We start from the raw sequence: 25000 nt of genomic DNA, 5'->3' as shown, positions 1-25000 counted from the left end.
AAGGCAACCCTTCTAATCCTAATTAACCGTGATAAATGTGAACGCTCAGAGTGAAGTAGAATAACAATCAAGGAGTGACTATTAAGTAGTACCCACATGCGAGAGAACTAACTTGTGTGAGTCTGAGCGCATTAGAGAGTATTTACATTTACGGCATTTAGCAGACGCTTTATCAAAAAAAACTTGCAATAAGTACATTTGTCAGAAGAAAGAGAAACAACAATATATCTCTGTCGGTGCAGTAAGGATGTTCATAGAACCAAGTGGCAAGCACTTACAATCACTAAGTTAACCCATTCCCCGATAACAACAAAGACAGTTAGGGTAAGATGATACAAAAAGTACTATCGTTAAGTGAAAGGACGTACGACAGACAATAAGTGCGTACATAAAGTGCCACTTATGAGGGTTCCAGCATGAGGGTGAAGGAAAACTCGCAAAAGCAACAACACAATATGCGCCATTTCCTCGTCGTGCGTTATTCGAACCACCTCACTCGTTTGCAAATGGACCCTCGGCCCAACTCGGCGGTCGCTTCCCCTCCTCCGTCTCCTGTCCTGAACCACCTCCGACCCCCTTCTCTGCCCCCCCCGTCTCCCCCAGTGCGGACGGCCGCTTCGTGGGCTCCCTGATGACCAAGGCCATGGTGCGCTCCGACGGCACCATCACCTGGAAGCCGCCGGCCAGCTACAAGTCGTCCTGCACCATGGACGTCACCTTCTTCCCCTTCGACCGGCAGAACTGCTCCATGAAGTTCGGCTCGTGGACGTACGACGGCAACATGGTGGACCTGGAGCTGGTGGACGACTACGTGGACCGCAAGGACTTCTTCGACAACGGCGAGTGGCAGATCCTGAACGCCACGGGGAAGAAGGGGAGCCGGCGCGACGGCGTGTACTGGTACCCCTTCGTCACCTACAACTTCATCATGAAGCGCCTGCCCCTCTTCTACACGCTCTTCCTCATCATCCCCTGCCTGGGGCTGTCCTTCCTCACCGTGCTGGTGTTCTACCTGCCGTCGGACGAGGGCGAGAAGCTGTCGCTGTCCACCTCCGTGCTGGTGTCGCTCACCGTGTTCCTGCTCGTCATAGAGGAGATCATCCCCTCGTCCTCCAAGGTTGGTCCGTGAGGGGGGGGGAGGGGGGCGGGGGGGGGCGCACGGTGCTGGGGGTCAATGGTCAGGGTCAGAGGGTTTGGTGCTCGGAGATCATCCCGTCCTCCTCTAAGGTTGGAAGAGACCGGGGAGGGTGGGGTCGCACAGTGCTGGGGTTCAGGGGTTCAGGGGTCAGGGGTCAGGGGTCAGTGGTCAGGGTCAGAGGGTTTGCTGCTCTTTTAGGCGCAGGTTAGATGCTCACAGGTCAGAGGTCACAGGTCGTTAGGAGCTGGTGGAGGTGTCTTGACGAGGTTGCCTTCACGTAGGCGGTGTACCGGACATTAGTAAGATACCTGAGGTGCCACAATACCCTGCTCCTTGACTGCATTTGATTCAGTACCAGTTTATTTATTTTAACCAGGTAAAAGTCTGATTGAGATTTCAAATCGATTTTCCGAGGAGAGACCTGGCCAAGAAGACAGCATAAAAAATAACAAATAGGTGTCATACAAACGAAAATACAGAATTTCCACAAAATTAAATGACAGTTTGGGATTTCATAGTAAAGGAATTTACACAGGGACAATTTCCAATACTTACACATTCTAGGTCCTTTAGTAAATGTTCCAAAGTCATCAAAGGAAATCAATTCTTACAATTTGAAGTCTTTCTGGAGGGAGTTCCAAGCTGAGGGGGCTGCATGTTGAAAGCTTTCATTTATTCATTCACTTCAGTTGGTCTCACTCACTCCCTTCCTTAACGTTGAACTCCCAGATTGAACTTATTTTCCCTCTATCACACTTCAACACTTCAAGCTCACAGGGCAACATAATCCCAATCGTCACACGACGCGATTTCTTCCAGGTCATCCCGTTGATCGGGGAGTACCTCCTCTTCATCATGATCTTCGTCACCTTCTCCATCATCGTCACGGTCTTCGTCATCAACGTGCACCACCGCTCCTCGGCCACCTACCACCCCATGGCCCCCTGGGTGAAGACCCTCTTCCTTCAGAGGCTCCCCAGGATGCTGTGTATGCGGGGCCACACCGACAGGTCTGTACGCGACCGGCCGTTTACATTTATGTTCAGGGGCTTTAGCCGACGCTTTTATCCAAAGCGACTTGCAATAAGCAGATTTGTCCAAAAAAAGAGAAACAACAATATATCTCTGTCGGTACAGTAAGGATGTTCATAGAACCAAGTGCCATGCATTAACATCGCTAGGTTAACCCATTCCCCGTATACAACAAAGACAGCTAGGACAAGATGATACACGATGCTAAGTACTATTTTATTAAGTGCAAGGATGTACAACATACAATAAGTGTGTACATTAAGTGACAGGACATACAAACATAAAATAAGTGCCTGCATTAAATGCCAGGACGTACAAACATACAGAGTGTTTACATTAAGTGCCAGGACGTACAAGCATACAATAAGTGCGTACATTAAGAACCAGGATGTACAAACATCCAATTAGTGTGTACATTAAGTGCCAGGAAGTACAACATACAATGAGAGTGTAAGAGGCGTGTTTTAGGAGAGTTAGGGAGGAGAAACCATCACTTGTTAGAGGTAAACTCTTCAACAAAAAAATGTGTCTGGTAATTAGAAGGTTTCTAGTTTGATCCCCGGCTGTGTCCCTGAGCGAGGCACCTCACCCTGACTGCTCCCGACGAGCTGGCTCTCACGTTGCGTGGCTGACTCCGCCGTCAGTGTGTGAATGTGTGCGCGAATGGGTTAATGTTGGGCAATACATTTTGTAACGCGCTTTGAGTGGCCTCCGGTTAGAAAAGCGTTGTATAAATGCCGTCCATTTCCCATTATGTCGTGGGGACGTTCACTTTAAGGCTCCAGGGATCTGGGTTAGTACGAGAGCCTCTCTTTGTGAGGCTGGGCCAAGCAGGAAGCGGGAGGGGTAATGAGCAGAGTGGTTTCTGCTTTTAATTAGACTGGAGCTGGCCCGAAATCTCAAATCTCGGCCATTGCACCTTTAACACGCAAACGCCGAACCAGGGGGTCGTAAAGCCTGACAACGGGCTGTCTGCGGTCTTTAAGGTTTAGCTGACTCTAAACCGCCGCTGTATGGAGAAGTGAAATATGTGGCAGCACCTTGTTTTCACAGTAAACCTCCTATTGAAAAATGGTGTGTTGAATAATACGACCGGGGGCCCTTGAGAAGAGAAACAGTGGTTTACATATGGTGACCTCGTCCAAGGTAGCAACACCAGTCTGGCCACAGCTCTCAGTGGATGTGATGTGTGGGTTACGTTGACGCACACACCAGAGCTAAAAGTAAATGCAATGACATGGTCAAACCATGACCCCAGCCGGACACCTTGCTCTACGTCTCGCCAAACGGCGGATAACCTCTTCACTGAGGGGACCCAGCTGCTGTCCACCTAGATCCTGATTGTTTGCTGTCCCGGCTCTTCAATGTCGGAACGACAGGCTGAAACAGGACAGCTGAAAACAACACATCTTTCGCCCGCAGACTGAGGAATCATCTGTTCAGACTCAATCTTTTGTTCCGGTGATGTAGCACTTAAAGCTCTCTCTTGTTGAATTGTGTGTACTAGCATGATTTTTGGGGTTGGATCTCCATTGTTGAATGCACTTATTGTAAGTCGCTTTGAACGAAAGAGTCAGCTATACAAAAATGGAATAAGAATTAAGCATGAAACATTAACATTTGAATATTTAAGAGCAGTGCATCTACATGAATGAACATCACCATTCAAGCGATTCAGATTCATGATGGAAGATAGTGCTGCCTGGTCAATGATACTATGTGCCTAACTTTCGAAGTGGACTTTAGGTTTTAGTTTAACAATATTGCCAGGATCACCTTCAGTCAAATCCAGGGACATTTTCAGTGGCTATTCCATAGATAGGAGGAAGTGGAGCTTCAGGAAAATGGTGCTTTGCTTTCAATTTACTTCAAGTAAATTGTTTTCATCTTCATGAAATAAACCACTGTGGCTATTTTTATATGCTGCTTTTCATCTGACAAATAAACACACAAAATGAGAATGCACTTCATTGATCCCAGAAATGTGGGATTGTCTTTCTTCACTTCATTGTTTAACAAAGTAAATTGTTTTCATCCTAATGGAACACAATACTGTGCCTATCTTTACACGTTGCTTTTCATCAAACATAATAAGACACAAAATGAGGTGGTACCTTATTATATTGTCTTTCGTAGCATCTTTGTTTGACAAAACTGTGGCTATTTGAATCTTAATAAACACACCAAAATGAGGTGGTACCTTATTAAACCCTGGAAATGTCGTACCTTTCGTAGCATCATTGTTTAACAACACTGAGGCTATCAGAATCTTAATAAACACACCAAAATGAGGTGCTGCCTTATTAAACTCGAACGTGGGAAATGTCGTTCCTTTCAAAGCATCATTGTTTAACAAAACTGTGACTATCTGGATCTTAATTAACAGAAACGTGTGGCTGTCATGGAAGCAAAAATCCTTCAATCAGGGCTGGAGTGGGACTCACTCTCAGCCCGGGAGTTACATGAGGCAGACAGGCCCAGCAAAATCGGGGAGAGTGGGTGGGAGAGGGGGGTTACCATGTACGAGCCACTGAACAATGAAACCACGTACTTGACACGGCTGTCGTGCCTCCAAACTAACAAAAACATGGACAAATTGAGTAAATGAGCGGCCTCTCATTTACTCAATTTTTCAATTTGTTTCTGTTGGTTTGGCGGCATTGACGTGCAAACATAGACTTAGTTGCGTCGTTAACAGTTTGTGAGGGTGTGTTCGTATCTGGGAGACAGCGAATGAGAGGATCACTTAGCCCCAGCCTGGCCAAATGGCGCAGCGAGGAACTTTCCTAAACAAAACATTGTTAACCCGCAGTAATCAAGACGGCGGCCGGCCGCTTAAACGTTCACAACCCACCGGGAATTCTCCCGACTCTCCCGATTACCACTCCGCAACTTCCCGCGACGGAACTAAAACCTCCTCCGTGTGTGTCCCAGGTTCCACTACTCGGAGTTCGAGCAGCAGAACCCGGAGCCCAAGCCCCGCGGGGGTCTGGGCATGAAGCAGAGGGGCCCGGACGGCAAGGAAGAGGAGAGCCAGGCGTGGCTGTCCATGCTGGAGAAGGCCACCAACTCGGTGCGCTACATCAGCCGGCACATCAAGAAGGAGCACTTTATCAGAGAGGTGTGTTCAGACTCAGAGCGTGTGCGTGTCTGGAGGAGAGGACGTGCCTGTGGGACGGTGTACAGCAGCAGATGGTTCCTCTGCGTGTTGTGATTGAAGAGGAACGAGGTGGAGCTCACACTTCCCAATTGGTGGAATCTAGTCAACACTTTGTGGCGGTTCTGCATTATTGGCTTTCTTTCATTAAGGCTCCCTCTCCTTCTCCCGCTCCTTTTGCTCTCTCTCTCTCTCTCTCTCTCTCTCTCTCTCTCTCTCTCTCTCTCTCTCTCTCTCTCTCTCTCTCTCTCTCTCTCTATTTTTCTCTCTCTCTCTCTCTCTCTCTCTCTCTCTCTCTCTCTCTCTCGATATCTTCCCCCATGCTCTCTCCCAATTTAATTTGGAAAGAGTTCATTTATTCAGCATGACTACATAATCGTATTGCCAAAGCAGAATTAGCCGCCCGCAACTACCAAACAAATAACAACATTCCCCACGAAAGTATTAAAGACGATAATGAAGCCGAATTTGTGTTTTTTTATTTCACTAAAAAAACACAAATAACCCAATAAACCCACTAAATGAAACTGGTCTCCTCCCAGTGATCCTCTTACTCATCTTCTCCTACTGGGTCTTTTCTGTGTCCCTCCAGGTGGTCCAAGACTGGAAGTTTGTGGCTCAGGTCCTGGATCGTATCTTCCTCTGGGTGTTCCTGTCCGTCTCCATCCTTGGGACCATCCTCATCTTCACCCCGGCGCTCACCTTGTACTTCAGCACCCCCCCCTGAGCCTGCACACACACACACACACACAGCAAGGCTACAACGCCACACACACACACACTCGCACAAAACCAAATGCATTGAATTAAAAGACCACACACACACGTCCTGATTTCGCCGAGTCCGACGCAGCCCTGACTGAGCGAGTCCCCGGTCAACGAGAGCCAAACCTGGGGAGCGATGGTGAGAGGCTGGTGGGGGAGGTGTTCACCGTGAGGGAGGTGAATACCTGGGCTGACCTCTGCCCCCCCAAACACTCCCCCCTACACACCAGACACCCCCGCCAAACACGCCCGTACGTTGTGCTCCGAACCCAGTGTATCACTGAGATCAACGGTCCCTGCAGGGACCCCCCCCCCTCTCGATGTCTAACATCAAACCTGCGTGCATTTCGGTCTAGGAGCCGGGAGACAAAGATACCGTCTTCGGCGTCACGGTAATCTTCGCTGGACAGAAACACAGCGAAGATGGGTAATTATTGGCTGTTTGGAAGCCGAATTGGATGACGTTATTATCAGTGCCTGCGGAGGCCGTGCTGACACAGAAAAACCCCATCGTTATCAATGTTTGGCTCAGGACAAAAACACACTCAAAATCAGGAATGCCATTTTCAACACGTTTCTCAATGCGTTTCACAAGGAACTCTAAAACAAAGTGAGACTCGACACACTAATGCACTGACTGGGCTGTGATGTGTTCCATAGCACTTCATGTTTGTGGCATGATTGAACAGGGGAGAGCAATAAGAGTATTAAATGATATCTTCATATGGGTGGTATATCTGTATGAATGTCTGAGGTGATATAAATCCTTTCAATACCGTCTATGTGTCCACCTGAGCAAACCAGAAAACTGCACAATCGTTAAACTGTGTATCCATCACGTCTTATTGTTTATACATCCGCTATATTGTTAAGTTTGGTTTTGTTTGCTGTTTTGTTGCAACAATCAGAATAAAAATGAAAGATCTCCACTATTTTACCTTGTTTGTGTTGTTTAAACGTCTCGAGGAGGGGATGGTTACCTAACTAGATTAACCAAAGTTCCTGAGGCAGGTATGTAATGAACCGCTTTGTTTCATCACTAGATGGCGCCAAACCTCTATCAATGGATGTGTTGGAGCTGAAAAAAACTAAGATCTAAAAAAACGAAGAGGTAATATGTGAAAAAAGGCACAAAACGTTTTCTTCGCATTTGGATACATTAATAAATACTTTGTCATCCTAAGCATCCTTATACTTTTGAAAGGGCCGAAGGCAAAAAGATTCACATCAAAGCCGTTTGGTCAGCGTGCGCATTTCATCTGCCAACATCCTGCTGTGTTTCCCTGAGGCCTGCTTTAGAGGGGGAAACATTCTGTTATTTCTGTTACCTTGATGCGTTAAAATGGGTAGCCATGCTCTCTCTAACTCACCCCACACTTGCTAAGTCTGATCTCATCCTACTATTCCATTATTCACTTCTTCAGATTTGACTCAGGCCGACATGTTTGTGTGTGTGTGTGTGTGTGTGTGTGTGTGTGTGTGTGTGTGTGTGTGTGTGTGTGTGTGTGTGTGTGTGTGTGTGTGTGTGTGTGTGTGTGTGTGTGTGTCTGCGTGTGCGTGCGTGTGTGCGTGTGTGTGTGTGTGTGTGTGTGTCTGCGTGTGCGTGCGTGTGTGCGTGTGTGTGTGTGTGTGTGTGTGTGTGTGTGTGTGTGTGTGTGTGTGTGTGTGTGTGTGTGTGTGTGTGTGTGTGTGTGGGAGTGAGTGTGCGTCTGTATGCATTTCTCCTTTTCATAGTCGCATATCTTTCTAGTACAATGCACAGTGTATGAAAGCATGAAGTTATCTTCCACTGATTTGTGACCTACGACCAACTCTCGTCACCACCGGAAAAATAAACCGCACGGAATAAAGCACTCCGCTAAATAAATGAAATAAGGGCAGAAACTAGTTTTGAGCGACTGTCATCTTCTCCGTACGCTTTATCAAGGTGCCACTGACAGCATCTGCCAGTCGCCCCGTTGTGATGAAACTCAGAGAGTTGCGTCTCTATATTGAACAGGTCCACCACGAAGGAAGCTTTTCATTAGATGTGGAAGGACATGTTATGGTTTATTTGAATTCAGCCAGATGGAAGTGGGTTTGGATTGAATTGATGGTTCGAGTCCCGGCTTTCGTTGGCGTCGGGATGCACAATGCATAAAGGTCCCCTTTTTACAACCGATTCACAACAAACTGGGAAAGATGGCGGAGGCGTAATTTTGAATTGAGAAAATGAACCGCAATGTGCTCCGAGTTTGGCAGACTCCGTGCAAACGATGCAACGGAGCATAAATTACAGGATTGGATGGTTATGAATTAATTGATTTAGGAATAAATAGTAGGCCTGTGTCATACATAATGTATGGAGTGTAGATTATTACAAATGAACATGTTTACAAAATAGCTGGTGTTTCTGTTCCAAATCAACATCCCCCTATTGATGGTTGACATGGAGGGGGAATCAGATGATGCAGTAGAATGAACAGACTCCTTCTCAAACATGCCAACAAATCCAACTCTGTTTACATGCATACACATGTATGGACGTGCATATGAATAGGTGCCTGTTTGTGTGCTTATGCATATATGTATGTGAGTGAGTGAGTGAGTGAGTGAGTGAGTGTGTGTGTGTGTGTGTGTGTGTGTGTGTGTGTGTGTGTGTGTGTGTGTGTGTGTGTGTGTGTGTGTGTGTGTGTGTGTGTGTGTGTGTGCGTGCGTGCGTGCGTGCGTGCGTGCGTGCGTGCGTGCGTGCGTGCGTGCGTGCGTGCGTGCGTGCGTGCGTGCGTGCGTGCGTGCGTGCGTGCGTGCGTGTGTGTGTGTGTGTGTACGTGTGTGTGTGTGAGAGAGCATGCGTGTGTGGTTGAGAGAATGTGTGTGTGTGTGTGTGTGTGTGTGTGTGTGTGTGTGTGTGTGTGTGTGTGTGTGTACGTGTGTGTGTGTGAGAGAGCATGCGTGTGTGGTTGAGAGAATGTGTGTGTGTGTGTGTTTGTATTTCTGTGTGTGCTTTTGTGCGTGTGCGTGTGTTGGTGTGTGTATTTGTTTGCAGGTCTATGTATGTGTGTGTGTTGGTAAGTTACTACACATTGAGGTTATAGTGTGTTCTTGTAGACCCTCCCGGATGAGTGCTCAGTAAATGCCCACTCGCTGATTGTCAGCAAGTTGGAAGAGTTTATTGCACGAAACACACACACACACACACACACACCCACACACACACACCACACAACACACACACACACACACACACACACACACACACACACACACACACACACACACATAAATGTCTGGTGACTGGTGTATGAGTAACCCGATTGACCAATGATAAGCTTTCAAAGAGAGGGCTTTCATCCACGATGATAAGGGTGACTTTCTCCTCTTGAAGTGAGAATGTGTATCGCCATGTATCTCAAGTGTGTGTCCTTCAGTTTGCATCAGGTGTTTCAGCTTTTCCTTTTAGCCGCCAGTACCACGACGCCCTGACAGACGACCGACTGTCACAATAGGTGCATTAGTTAAGGCCAGGGTACCCGTCCTGCCCGCTGTTCCCAGGTCTGCACACAAATTCAAACTCCCACAGGAGACGTGAAGAAAGGAGAGAGGAGGGCGAGGGGGAGATCCAAGCGTGAGAGCAGTAGTTGCATGAGATCAGAGAGGTCGAGGAAAAACTAAAGCGATAAGTCACTAAGAGGAGTGCCTCGACACGTACGCACGCCAGCATGCACGCACGCACACACGCATGACTACACACACACTGACACACACATTAACACATGCACACACCCACACACAGAAACACATACACACACACACACACACACACACACACACACACACACACACACACACATGCACACTCACACACAGAAGCACGCTCTTGCGCTCTCACTCTCTCTCACACAATCAGGCATCCATCCATCAGAACATACTTTCTCTCACACACACACACACACATGAGTAATCACGCACAAACACGCATGCAGACACACATACATACAAACACACACACTCGCACAAAAGACACACACATACAACCTCTCCACAAGTCTGACATGCTATCTCTGTGCCTGTGGGGTGTACGACTGTGACCCACAGACTGCAGCAACGCTAAAACACACACACACACACACACACACACACACACACACACACACACACACACACACACACACACACACACACACACACACACACGAACACACAAAGATGGCCATACAGTATTAACAACATGTACAGCAGTGGAAGCATGATGCTGATAAGTCTTAACAAGAGCTCAGTCAGGCAAAATGACATCATGAAAACAACATGAATGCACAGCATATGATGCTGAAAGTATAAAGTCAACAAATCACTACATAATTAACGGGAATTATGTATTGTGACATATCGTCTTGTTGCTGTGACACAGTGTCAAATATATAGTGAAAGGCTTCTGCTGAGATGATGAAGCAATTCAGGAACACTCTAAGTAAAGAAGGAGAATTGTAATTGTAATAATTCTCGGGATAACAGTGATTCTAGTGATAAATTGATCCTTTTATAGTGATTCTAGAGATCAAAGTGATTCTAGTGATCATAGTGATCATAGTAATACTAATGATCAAAGTGATTCTTGTAATCATAGTGATCGTAGTGATCGTAGTGATCATAGAGATCCTAGTGATTCTTGTGATCATACTGATTCTGGTGATATATTGATTAGTGATCGAAGTGATCATAGGGATCCTAAGGATCCTATTGATCTAGTGATCCTAGTGATTAAAATCTGAGTGATCATAGATATTCTAGTGATTCGAGGGATTATATTGATTATAGTGATCATTGAGATTAAAGTTATTATAGTAAACATGATCCCACGTTTCGCTGGCGCGTCGCAGTGATCGATGGCGCGTCGTTTCAGGACCGCGGACAGCGACCAGCGAGACAAAACAAACGCGTATAGTTCGGTGGACTTCTATTAGCATGGTCAATAGTTGAGGTGATAGTTGGAGTCTGTAGGCTGTAGTTATGAGGCTTTTGCACACAAGACGAACTCTGGTTCATTTGAGTCGCCCAAAAATGATGACGGACAAAAGAAAATGTTTCGACCTGTACGTCTTCAGACACTGAACACGATCAGTGTGAGAGCGAGAGCGAGAGAGAGAGAGAGAGAGAGAGAGAGAGAGAGAGAGAGAGAGAGAGAGAGAGAGAGAGAGAGAGAGAGACTTGGCAGTGGAGAGAGGCGGCTCGGCAGTGCCAGCAGGATAGTTCCCGTCAGGAGGACTCCTCGAAGTTTAACGGGTCTGAGATCAGCCGCCGCGATGCCTCCGAGGTGCGTTGGATCGCTACTCGTTGGATTGTGTCTCTGGATGACGTTCTGCGAGCAAGGTAGGTTGTTGCGTTTCATCGTTTCATTCGTTGTTTTCATGCACCTGGTGATGATTAAAGTGATATGTTTGATAAGAAGTACATTATTGTTTTAGTGGAATTCAGATTTTTGTTTCATTGGAATTATTTGTATGATCAGCTGAATTTGCAATTTGTTATGATGGTGATGATTGACATTCATTAATTACAAACTGGGTGCATGCGGATAAATGTAAAGAAAATTGTAAAGTGTGTGTGTATGTGTGTATGTGTGTGTGTGTGTGTGTGTGTGTGTGTGTGTGTGTGTGTGTGTGTGTGTGTGTGTGTGTGTGTGTGTGTGTGTGTGTGTGTGTGTGTTTTTTTGTGTGTGTACGTGTGAGAGAGAGAGAGAGAGAGAGAGAGAGAGAGAGAGAGAGAGAGAGAGAGAGAGAGAGAGAGAGAGGGAGGGAGAAAGAGAGAGTGGGGTGTGAGAGAGAGAGAGAAAGAGAGAGAAAGAGAGAGTGGGGTGTGAGAGAGAGAGAGAGAGAGAGAGAGAGAGAGAGAGAGAGAGAGAGAGAGAGAGAGAGAGAGAGAGAGAGAGAGAGAGAGAGAGAGGGGAAAAGAGAGAGGGGGAGAGATTGGGGAGATATACTTTGCGATGAATAGAGAGAGTGAGAAAGAGGAAGAAAACAGAGACGTGGGGGGGAGAGATTGAGAGACTTAAAGAGAGAGAGGCGAGAGATGGTGGGTTTGTTTGTGCCCCCTCCACCCATGTCCCCCCAGCTCCCTGACCTCCTTAGTGCCATGGCCACATCTGGCTCCGGGGTGCCTGCAGTGACACAGCCCCCTCCCTCCCCCCACCCCCCCTCCCCCCCAGGTAGCACTGGCTAATTTAAGAAAACACACCAAGATGTCCGTTCTTCATATCTATACTACTGTACTGCTATACTGTCTCGATACTCTGAGGGGCTGCTATACTCTGGTTCTGAGGGGCTTCTATACTCTGGTTCTGAGGGGCTTCTATACTCTGGTTCTGAGGGGCTTCTATACTCTGGTTCTGAGGGGCTTCTATACTCTGGTTCTGAGGGGCTTCTATACTCTGGTTCTGAGGGGCTTCTATACTCTGGTTCTGAAGGGCTTCTATACTCTGGTTCTGAAGGGCTTCAGTACTCTGGTTCTGAGGGGCTTCTGTACTCTGGTTCTGATGGGCTTCTGTACTCTGGTTCTGAAGGGCTTCTATACTCTGGTTCTGAAGGGCTTTCCATGAGGAAAACATTCAGTCTGAGAAACTAAGAGAGTGAGAGTTTAAATGTATTCAGTGGATTTGGAAACTCTGAACTTGTTACAGTCTTCAGAGAGGGGAGTCGCATGCACACACACACACAGAAACAAACACACACACACACACACACACACACACACAAGACATGCACACACACGCTCACACACACACACGATGACATTGATGACTCAGACTCTGAGCATCTTCACCCTAACAGGATGAGGTCTCTGTAATAGAAACGCCTCAAACTGTTTCCCACCAGGCTTCAGTTCCAGTGTACACTGGAGTACAGAGTACACGCTGTAACGTGTGTGTCTGTGTGTCTGTGTGCAGGTGCGTGTGCGTGTGTGTGTTTCTGTGTGTGAGAGAGTGTGTTTGTAGGTGTGTGTAGGTGTGTGTGTGTGTTTTGCAACGTATGCTCGGAAAAACACAATTTATTTGCTGCAAGCCATTAAGCAAACAATCCACAAAACGAGAATAGCAATAAAAATATAACAATGCATAACTTTAACTACTCAATAGCCTAATGATGTGGCCAACTTTAGAGGAAGTTAAGCGGAGTGTTTAATGTAAATGTGCACATTATGGATTTCTATAATATCCAGTGGGTTTTCTATGGCACTTTGCTATTATATTTTTGTATTATTAATGCTATCAATATTTCGACAGACAGACAGGAAAACACACAGAAACGCAGATATGCAAAAAGACAAACAGACAGACAGACAGACAGACAGACAGACAGACAGACAGACAGACAGACAGACAGACAGACAGATCGGCAGACAGAGACAGACAGACAGACAGACCGACAGACCGACAGACAGATTGACAGACAGTTAGATCGACAGACAGATCGAGAGACAGACTAGGACAGACAGAGAGACAGACAGACATTGACAGACAGAAGTTGCTGTTTGACTGTTTGAGAGGAGTCTTGCCAGCTGTAACATAAGACACTCTTCCATGTACTGCTGCTGCTAATCCTGGGTTCATGTGAACTAAATATGCGGGGATGGTTTTGACATTTAATTCCTGTTTTCCCAACCCGCTGTCATCCGCGGTACATGGGAAACATTGTGATGGATTGCATGGACTCAGTGCATGTCAGTCTGCGACTGGGCTAATTGAAGCATCAACTGGATGAGGACTTACAACTCAACATCTGTCAGTGATACACATACATACAGGATGTATGTATGTGTATATATATATATATATATATATATCCTCCTGACTACCAGGAAAAAAAATATTGTCAGATCACATTTTTTTAAATTCCCCAATCTGTGTAAGGTAATTAGAATACTGACAACATTTTTTTGGAAAAAAATGTTTTTATTTTTAAGATATCATGTGTCCACTGCAGTGGACATCGGAACGCCATACATGTGAAATGGAACCTTCATGGCAACTAGTTAATCTCATAGAAAATATCAAAAAGTCAACATGAGAATGAGTTGAACATCCAAATAACTGCTTATCACTTTTTTTTTTTTTTTTTTGCTTTGTTGTGCTTTAAAGACATCATGTGTCGTCAGTGGGCATCGGAACGCCGTACGTGAATGGCATCATTGATGTCATGGCATCATTGTTGTGAATAATTGGAGGATCATCACGTTGGAATTCGAATCTAAGGAAAGCCAATAAAGGGAGAAAAACAAAATTAAAATGACTCAATTGTTAGAGAAAAAAAAATAAAAATAAATGTAATACAAAGTCAATCTGTACTTTGAATTCTTGCTCCACAGTGGACGCTGACTGGACATAGATGTGGACTGTTCTGCTTGATCTGACTCCTCTGCGTCTGCTTGCCCTGCCTGAGTTTCATCCTCAGAGCTCTCTGAATCATCTTTCTCTGCTTCTGGCTCAAACACTGCATCCTGATCTTCTTCATCAGACAACTCAATATCTGAGTTTCCATCAACAATTCGAAGTAAAATTCTCTCTGCTTCTGAGAATGACTCCCTTTCTTTTCATTTGAAAAATAACAACAAAATGGAAGAAATAACTACAAATTTCCACTACAGAGGACATTTTTTAAACATGTAAATACTATGCTGAAATACATCTAAAATAATTCAGAGAATGTTTTAATGTGTTCTTAAGAGACTTATATAAAATATGCAAACAACATTTCAAGTCAAAATTTGCTAAATAAAAAGTATCATGCACTTACTTTTCCTTTTCCCATAAAATGTGCTTGGAATGATGGACTCCATTTTCCAGAATGAGGAAGTATTTGTACCAAAGCCCCACCCCCTCACATTTGGTATCATTGAAAAGCCCTAAATGTCCTCTGTAGATAGCAAAAGGAGTTAATGCAGTAGTATGCTATGGGTGGGAGATATTCAGGTTTACAAATGTCCTCCACAGAGGACAAATTTGAACTACTGGTAGTCAGGAGGATGGGATAAGGAGACAAACATCGATCAGTACTGACAGACGATATGGATGTATTACACTATTGTTATAAATATGTTTATGCATCTGTCAGAGATAAAGAGACATACAAATGTATTTATATCACTAGTGTTATACATACATACCTATATGTATATATACATATCTATATATATTTATCTGTCAGTGATAAAGTGACAAACAGCTATCAGTACGATACATGAATACATACGTATGTTTGTCAATATAGTGATATACAAATGTATGTATTTCACTAGTGTTAAACATATAATGTGTATACATGTCAGTGATAAAGGGTCATGTATGTGTCAGGGATATTCATTGTCTTTGAAGGCAGCCTTGCCCTTTAGATCGACATTGTAGTGAGCAGACACCCACTCAAGAGCAGAGTCGAGAAGGTGTTTAATAAAGGTCACGCAAACAACACTTCGAAGAACTTTCACGGTCAAAAAAACAACCATTCAATGAACAGGAAACAGGAAAATAAACCTGAAAACTAGATTGGCGAGTGAAAAATGCAAAGATGACGTCAAAGCACACACATAAAGAACACATGTCAGGGACAACTAAGGGAGACGTCTGAGAACACACAGGAACACCAATTACTAATTAACGCAGATGGAGGCGGGGCTAAGGGGAGAGAGGAGGAAAGATACAGGGCAGAATAAGAAGCAGCACTCACCTGCTTCTCCTGATCCCCCACCAGTACCATCTGCTATGTTTGCCCTGTAGCGAGTTACTGGTGAGTTATAGTAATGGAATAACACAGGATGACTGATCACCCGGAGATTTATTTGTTATTGCTGTTGCGCATTTTCTAAATGTCATTGCTTCCTTTACCCCTCCTGGTTCTGCCTAACAACTCTTGATAAGGGCTCTGTGCTGGACCCCTTGCGATATATACTCTGATTTCTCTCCTAATTCACTTTTCTTTTTATTATCCAGCCACGGTCTTCTTAGGTCACACGCTATTTAATTCGAGTTCAGTCCGACCTTGTTACGACCGAAGAACGCTTTTTGTTGATGTAGTAATTATCCAACTAACCTTGATTTAATTGCAGCTTTTAAGCAATGCCGGTTAAACTCCCTCCCTTCAAGGGGAAGAGAAATTACCTCAATCTTTAGAGTGATGATCATAAAGCTTGCTCTAATGATGCCCAACACTTTATCACGTCTACCATGGCTCTGAAAATGAGTGAAAGCTTTCAAGGATGTAACAACCAACAATCATAGGAACATTCACATGATACGATAGAACCAACGGAACATCCAATGGTATTCCCTTGCTGCCATGATTCGCGTGGTCTGTGCAGGAGTGCTGTGTCTTGCCACTGCACGCGTCAACTTTGAAACCCTGCTGAATCCATTAAAGTTGGTCACAATCGTGTCAACCTCCAGCCTTTTTCCCCCTGACTCATGCCACTGCTGCTCAAACAACGATGCTCTATTGTGAAGTATTTGCAGCATTTGTTGCACTGTAGATCATAGTATGTTTCTTTGTCCCTATTAAGTAGGGTGCGCCACAAGGTTCAATATGGGGCCAAATAGATTTCTGCAGTTGTATTCTCCCATTAGTTCACATTATTCACCATATCCATTTATCTTAGAAGATACACATAAATATCTGCTCTTTACTTATTTCTCAACTGCCTGACTGACCATAACGCTGGATGTCTCACCAAAAGCTCCCACTGAACAATAAACGGTCCAAGCTCGGTTCATCTCAGCCTTTTCCCTGAGACGCAGATTAAGAAATAATATCTTTTGGCGGCTCTGAGTAATCCCTTCTTGTAGCCCATTTCAGAAGGGTCCCAGATCTCCTTCCTCAGAGCCTACACACAGCCTCCCAGCTAAAGGTCATTCTCTACCAGCCCTCTATCCCAACTAACGACTGGAGGAGACCAGGTGTGCATCGTTAGGGACCTTAGAAACCCTCCGAAATATTGTTTGCATCGGAGCTGTGTCTTTTGGGCTGTATTTTTATTGGCTCATGCTTTTTTTTTGTTTTTTCGTCCATGTTTTATTCAGTACATAATATTTCAAAGATATATTAGGATTGATGTTTCTTTCTTTTATTCATCGCATGTAAATATTCAGATTGTATTGTTCCAGAATAGGGTCTTCCCGCTGCATTTGGGAATACGACTGGGATTTGTGTTCTCAGAAACGTAGTCATTTGCATCTACTGTATTGGCACCGCAGTGGTTGAACGAGCTCCCTGCCGACGTCACGACCGAGTGTCACTCACCAGCTCCCGCAAGAGACTGAAGACTCACTTGTTCAGAGTTCACCTGGACTCTCCGTAGCCTCCCCCACCCGCCTTATGCGCCCGCCACGACCCTCGTATGCACTTATTATTGTACGTCCCGGCACTTAAAAATAGTACTTAGTATCGTGGAGCATCTTATCCTAGCTATCTTTGTTGTACAGTGGGAATGGGTTAACCTAGCGATTGTAAGTGTTGGCACTTGGTTCTATGAAAATCCTTACTGTACCGACAGATATATTGTTTCTCTTTCTTCTGACAAATGACAAATAAAAGCGTCTGCTAAATGCGTCTGCTAAATGCCCTGAATGTAAATGAAAATGTAAATGTAAAAGATAATTTTGTAGAGATGGCATCCTCCCCGAGTCAGTGACAGTGGCGGAAGGGAGAAAGTGTTGTCCGTTGTGTGGCATAGATTACAGGGAGGTAGATGGAGAGCAGTGTTGTCTGGTAGCATTTCTAAGGGGTAAGAGGAGGATCACTGGGTACGACAGAAGAAGAGTTTACCTAATCGAACAAGCAAGGGATGTTGGGAAATGGTTACGCAAGAATATTAACGTTGAGTTGATTGAAAGGCGGATGGAGTTGAAGGAAAAATCATATTCTGGATATGCAACAGACCTTAAATGTTTTTACTCTGGGCAATTGCAAGACGGATAAAATAAAGCATGAAAATAACTAACAAAATGTTTGGATTATTTGTTTATTCATTTGTTTGGACAAATTGATGCAGACTTGCAGGGATAAGTGTGCTGGCAAACAATATGCAGAAAGCAAAACGAAGGTTAGTTCTAAAAGGAAAATAAATAAAGGAAGGCAATGTTTTGTGCAAAGCGTAATCAAAGCCTATTGTACCTGATTGGGAACACCTGGAAGGGGTAAACACTAGCACAATACAGCGCTCACCAATTAACAAATAACAAGAGCTTCGACCTCGGCCAATCTTTCATTTCTCTCTTCTTTGACGGACGCATGGAAACCAAAAAAAAAAAAAAACTTGTTCACCTCATCCCCTCCAGATGACGCAACGGCTCTCTGTCACGCGCTCTGCCGCATTATCTCCGATTCTCTGGGTCCCCTGCACAAGCCGCTGACTTACACGCTGATATACAAGGCAGGCGCTCGCTTTGTTTAGTGTCTCGGCCCGTTCAGCCGAGTAGCCAACCGTGCGCGGCAGCTCTGAGCTTGACGCTCGCGCCTCGGCTGTCACTCCGTAAACACCGAGACGCGCTGAGACGACATCTGAGCTTGAATAAGGGACACGGAGAGCCTGTCTGCCGAGACCTGAGGAAGTTAGACAGGGCGGAGAGGTTGATGGGGGGGGGGGGGGGGGGCGTACACACGCGCGCGCAGGCAGGCGCGCACGCACACACACACACACAGGAAGGCACAGCAGCCATCCAGTTTAAGGGTGCTGATGGGAGTCTAGTAATAAGGAAAATGTGCATTCATGATTTCATCTATCTGGGTCTTTACAAATCCACAAACATTTTGGCAAACGGAGAAGATCTACATTCTATCATATCCGATTCTGTCCTATTTTTATCAAACCGGTTATCATTGGATTCCCATTTAGGTTTACTTCATTCGATTTGTTGAGTTCTGAAAGACACTAAGAAGGAAAAGGAAAAAAAAATAGAGAGAAGAGTGCAAAAAAGAGACAGAGAGCTGGAGAAGAGACAGGAGAACATGTGTACCTGGGCTGACTTCACAGGGAGAGATTTCCGACCCTTGCTGTGACTGAAAGCCTTCCTGTGTGAACCCTGAACGAGGCCTAATGAGTACAAGAGACGCAGAATAGGAGTGATTACAGGCATAATTCTCCCTGTGATATTACTTCTTTCAAGAGATTGTATGGTCTTTGGTATTCCTTCGGGATTTTGTGTGATGTGTTGGGCACAATTCATCAGTTCAGGTCTGCTCATGATGGTGGCATTGATTAATTTATCAACATTACATGTTAATGAATCTCTTTAAGTAAGTGTTGAAAAGTGAGTTTGTTAAAGTGCTATTTAATATTGATAGCAGCACCAAGTTACGTTAGTATCGTTAATCACTTCCCTTGTTCCTCCCTCAAACGTTTTCTCCCGCTGTGTAATCTTCAATGCTTCCCCCTCTCCCCTCCTCCAACACTCAATCATCTCATCTTGTTCTCATTTCCTGCATCAATCCCTTCCTCACTCGTCTTTCCTCATTTGTCCCTGCTACCTCTGCCTCCTGTCTCCTCCTTCCGTTCCTCTCTCCCTCACTACTGTCCTCTCCTTTCCTTTGCCCTTGCTCTTTTTACTATTCCTAATTACTACCCCATCATCATCATCATCATCATCATCATCATCATCATCCTCACGATCACTGTCATCCCAATCACAACCATCACCTCTCTGTTGCTCTTTCTGTCCGTCTGTCTGCCTGTCTGGCTCTATCTCTCTTGTTCTCTCTCTGTCTGCCTGTCTGTCTCTATTTCTCTCTCTCTCTCTCTGTCTCGTTCCTCTCTCCCTCTCTCTCTCTCTCTCTCTCTCTCTCTCTCTCTCTCTCTCTCTCTCTCTCTCTCCCTCTCTCCCCCTCTCTCTCTCTCTCTCTCTCTCTCTCTCTCTCTCCCTCTCCCTCTCCCTCCCTCCTCTCCCTCCCCCTGTCTCCCCCTCTCTCCCCAGGGTGTCATGGTGGTGTGTACCAGAGGAAGCTCTACAGGGAGCTGATGGTGAACTACAACCGCCTGGAGCGCCCCGTCCACAACGACTCCGCTCCCATCGTGGTGGAGCTGGGCCTCACCCTGCTGCAGATCATCGACGTGGTGGGTCTGTCTGTCTGTCTGTCTGTCTGTCTGTCTGTCTGTCTGTCTGTTTGACCTGTCTGTCTGACCTGTCTGTCTGTCTGTCTGTCTGTCTGTCTGTCTGTCTGTCTGTCTGTCTGTCTGTCTGTCTGTCTGTCTGTCTGACCTGTCTGTCTGTCTGTCTGTCTGTCTGTCTGTCTGTCTGTCTGTCTGTCTGTCTGTCTGTCCGACATTTCTGTCTGTCTGTCTGTCTGTCTGTCTCTCTGTCTGTCTGTCTGTCTGTCTGTCTGTCTGTCTGTCTGTCTGTCTGTCTGTCTGTCTGTCTGTCTGTCTGTCTGCCTGCCTGTCTCTCTGTCTGTCTGTCTGTCTGTCTGTTTGTCAATATATTGGTCTGTCTGTCCATAATTCCATCTGTCCGTACGTCCATCCGTCTGTCTATCGGTGTATATCTTGGCTGGTGTGGGTTCAACGGTGAGTTCAATGTGTGTTTATTAGTATTTCACCAAGAGTTGCACGCATTGAACCGGAGAGGCAGGAGAGGACCGAGGCAAGGCAGAGGAGAGTAAACAGGGTGAAGGATATCAGAATCTTATTTCTTGTCGGATTCCTTAGTCTGGTTGTTGTCGATGCTGCGAGCCACTGGCCCCGAACCAAACAGTAAGAATGTTGCCTTCGTTCAGTTTTCGTTTCACTCTTCATTTGGGCTTTATATTGGGCTCTGTTAGGAGCGACTCCTCTCAGGTCTGTCTGCTCGCGCTCTCTCTTCTCCTTTCAAGGTCTTACTTTCTTTATGCTTTATGACAGTCACCGCATATCTGAATGGCTATAGGCCTAATTGTGACAAACAACATAGTTATATACATTATAGTTTACTATTGTAGGCTAAACTACACAACGATAGATTACACTATACACTAATAAACTATTGTGTTGCTTGGTTTACATAGGTGGCTGTTACTCCTAACACTAGCATGCTACACATTCGGACAGAGAGAGAGGAGATGATGAGGAGCTTCCAACAGACAACGCTCCAGATGTCCTAAGGAGCAATATAACGTAATAAACAGGAGAACCGGGTAGTTCTTATCAAGCCCAGACCCAACCTCTCCCACTCTTACCCACAAGGCATCAGACAGCCATCTCCAATTTCACACAATGCCCCGAATCAGAGGCAAAAATAAACCCTAATCTCATTCAATTCCAAATGGCCGCAAATGCATGGATATCCGTGAAGTGTGCGTAGAGGATAAGATCGGTTAACAACAGTCCAAAGATAACTGCTTCCAGGAGCTCTAGTCCTTGATGGTTAGATTCACTACCCTGGATTGTCTCCAGTCTGCAGTAGCTTGTGGTTCGTTGTAGTGCACCCTCCCCCTCGCACAGTTAGCAGGACGTGAGTTTAGAAGAGTGATTTACCACATATTGGGAAAAAGTTAAAGGTGTCATTGCATTGTTTTTTCATCAATTTTGCGGTGGTCACTAGTAGCACTTAATGCCCTGTGAGTCGGTTTTGGTGGAATGCTCTGGTGCTCCTGTTTCACGCTGTTCTAGTGTGGCGGAGGAGGTGGGCGGGGAGGAACGACAGGATTTAGGCTCTTACTCTTGAATATTCATGACAGGCAAATGTCTATCCTCTGATTGGCTAACAGCAATGTCCGTCGCAGTATTAAAATCAATTAAGCTTCCAGAGAGACTCAGAGAGGGATGTCTTCCCGTTCGCCGTCGCAAGCCAAAGGTGGGCGAGGCCTTGAATGCTAATTCACCAACTGACGTCAGTTGGTGAGGCTTTTCTAATTTGCTTGTTTATGCGTCTTTTTTCTTTCATTTGCTAATGCAGGCAATCGAGGTAGAAGAACATTTTCACGTTCAGCATGCATATGCAACTCCGAGTGACCTATCGTATTGCCAAAGGAAAAAGATTAAATGGTTTCTCGGGGAATGACACCTTTAAACACACACTCAAACTCACATGCAAACATTCATCGCCTATTCACCATTTAACCTTTTATCCAACACATCTTATGATATAACACATTTTTCTTGCTCAGGTACACCTAAAAATTGTTGGTTCTATGAACATCCTTACTGTACTACCGACAGCGATATATTGTCTCTTCTTCTGACAAATGTACTTCGGACTTGCTTTGGATTAAAGCATCCGCTAAATGCCCAGAATGTAAAGGTTAATACACCTAGACAGGAACACTCTAGACTCAAACCCAAAACCTTTGGGCTTGGAGTAATACTAATCCAGCCCCCTCCATGTCTCTCTCATACTTTTCCTTTTCCCACGTTGTTCCTTGCCATCAGCACATTACAGCGTAAAACCGAATCCTGCCACATTAGGTGTACGTTTCCTGTCAGAACCAATCTGGCGTGCTTCCCCTCACACGTCTGCCCTCTGCATCGCCTCCCATCGCCTCCGACACCGGAGCGCTTTGAATGCGCCTATCCCCTCGCTAAACTACACACGGCCTGTCAGCCCAGCCCCCCGGGCACTCCTCCAAGAACCACCAACCGTCACACCCCCCCGCGCATCTGGAGATAGGCTCCCCCCCACCACCCACTCTGTCACAAGCCCGCTCACGTCTGCGCCATGATATTCGTAGTGGCGCGTTAATAGACTAATCGAGTGATGGGAAGATCTCACTGGTGCTCTCAGCTATGCCAGCTGATGAGCACTTTGTGAAGATTGATAGTAAGACGGTTACGATTGGTTGAACAAACCAAAACAACCTGAGGCATTAAATATGGTTTGGAAACATAAAATAAACGGACGAAAATGTGAACCTATTTGAACTGTTGCCATCACTTGCCATCAACCTAAAGCTGTATTTTTGCAATAAACTTCTCCACCGAACAAATCGATTTAGAGAGAACAAAATCCTTGGATTAGAAGTGACATAGTGCAGGTTGAATGCACTCTGCGATAATTGCATCGTTTAATCTACACAGTCTCTCTACCTGATAGGAATTTGCACATTGCGTTCCCTAAAGACAAAAGCCAAAGGATCAACAAACAAAAGTGTATTACCGTAAAACTAAACCTTAATCACGCGGAAGGACGTTGTCATCGCGACCTACAATCAGAGAAGCTCATCGTTTAATTCCAAGCGCTGTGACCAGATAAGCAGAGTCCCTCTCTCTATGGCGCTCAGCATTCAGCTCCTGATTATAAACCTGGTGTCGATGGGTCTCAAAGGGCGGGGGAGGAACAGACCCACTCCCAGCCAGCTGCTGTGTCCCGGCGCTCTCTCTGCTGTTGTTCAGTCACTGACTCTATCATGGGCTGGCCTGGATGTGCTTTTCTCTGGTAACATCGGTTGTGTGCAACATCTCTGCTCGTAGGCAGTGAAGGTATTGTTTTGTTGTATATGTGGGGTCGGTTTAGCACAGAGCAGGTTGGCTTGCTCGTTCGATCCCGGGCGAGTGTCGAGGTGTCCCTGAGCAAGAGGCCTGACCCTCAATGCTCCAGACGAGCAGTGAGGGAGAACCGTTCAACCATTCTGTCTGAACGGTTGACTCCGCCGTCGGTGTGTGAATGTGTGACAATGTAAGTCGCTTTGGATAAAACCACCCGCTAAATGTAAATGAATGTTTTGGGGACAGGGGCTATTGGCCATGATAAAGGTGGGTCTTTCTAATGGAATTATCCAACCCTAATAGAGACACATTTTAATGCAGAACCATTGTTATTTTAAATCTCTACCACATTTCAAATATTACATTACATATGTTGTTTTATTGCATCGTTAAATTAATCGTTTACTTAAATTGGTCAGTGTTATTGGGGCGATTGTGCACTTTTCAGAATCATTTTGTGTTTTCTTGTTTTTTGCCACTATGTTGTGGTCTCTGGTGTGTTATGGTGAATAGTGTAAACGGCTTGTTTGACCTGACGGTCCATCTGGCTCTGATTAGATCGCCGCTATGGAAATGAGGACACAGGGTGCCTACAGTCTGAGACCGAGCGCGTGATGGGAGGACAACACACACACACACACACACACACACACACACACACACACACACACACACACACACACACACACACACACACACACACACACACACACACACAAGCACGCACAAGCACGCAGGCCAATTAGTTAGAAGGTTCCATATGGTTATTCTTATCCAGCCAGACTGAGAATCTCTAGCTGAGGAAATCAAGAGGAAGGGTCATCATTAAAACACGAAGACATTCAAGAAATTACTTTCTATACGCTTCTTCGGTAATGTCCTATACATGCCGCTATATTAAAGATAATGAAATAACTTGTAGAGCATTTCTGTAGAACTAAAACATTAAATAGAAAGCTGCTGAATTTATCTGGGTTTTTAGAGTTGTTAGTTTGTTTCTAAAATATCAGAAACATACGTTTCTTACAAACGACCTGTCTGCTTTTTGGTTTCATTAATATATAGTATAGACCAGTGGACTTTTTCCTTTCCTTTTTTGTACAATGATTTAAAAAACAGAAGTGAAATACAAACCGTCTCTTCACTGGATCCTATTTTAACACCACAGTGGGCTTTACCAGCTGTTATCTCTTTGTCATATCACTGAAGAGACAATAACAGGTTTTACTTTTAGTTGGACACCATATCAGAGACAAGATAAAAAAGCAAGGCTACACAACGTCTGTCAAGTCCCCCTGGAACTGGGAAGCCATCCGCTCAGATCTGTCAGGGATTACAGCAGGTCTTTCTAGCCATTGTGTGTGGAGGCAGGCCCTGCAGAACAGCACAAAGGAGAGGCTGAGCACAAAGTGAGGACACCTTGACACTTCAGATCTGCCTAACAGATTGGGAAGGCTCACCAGTGCCACCCTGACACACACACACACACACACACACAC

At 45.3% G+C, this 25000-nt stretch overlaps 2 protein-coding genes across 2 annotated transcripts in view; both read left to right on the top strand.

The window, feature by feature from the left end:
- The window catches only part of chrnb3a (cholinergic receptor nicotinic beta 3 subunit a), an 11487-nt gene extending 5089 nt beyond the window's left edge, over positions 1-6398 (top strand). The window contains exons 4-7 of the mRNA XM_060048241.1: positions 604-1117; positions 1958-2148; positions 5105-5291; positions 5920-6398. Coding sequence (XP_059904224.1) covers positions 604-1117; positions 1958-2148; positions 5105-5291; positions 5920-6054 — 1027 coding nt within the window. The 3' untranslated portion in view covers positions 6055-6398. The remainder of the gene's footprint in view (positions 1-603; positions 1118-1957; positions 2149-5104; positions 5292-5919) is intronic.
- A 4566-nt stretch (positions 6399-10964) lies between these two features.
- The window catches only part of LOC132454717 (neuronal acetylcholine receptor subunit alpha-7-like), a 37776-nt gene continuing 23740 nt past the window's right edge, over positions 10965-25000 (top strand). Inside the window, exons 1-2 of the mRNA XM_060048240.1 lie at positions 10965-11438; positions 20020-20159. Coding sequence (XP_059904223.1) covers positions 11150-11438; positions 20020-20159 — 429 coding nt within the window. The 5' untranslated portion in view covers positions 10965-11149. The remainder of the gene's footprint in view (positions 11439-20019; positions 20160-25000) is intronic.

Source organism: Gadus macrocephalus, chromosome 3 (genome assembly GCF_031168955.1).
Source record: "Gadus macrocephalus chromosome 3, ASM3116895v1".
Taxonomy (NCBI): Eukaryota; Metazoa; Chordata; class Actinopteri; order Gadiformes; family Gadidae; genus Gadus; species Gadus macrocephalus.
This window is presented reverse-complemented; position numbering and strand designations above follow the sequence as displayed.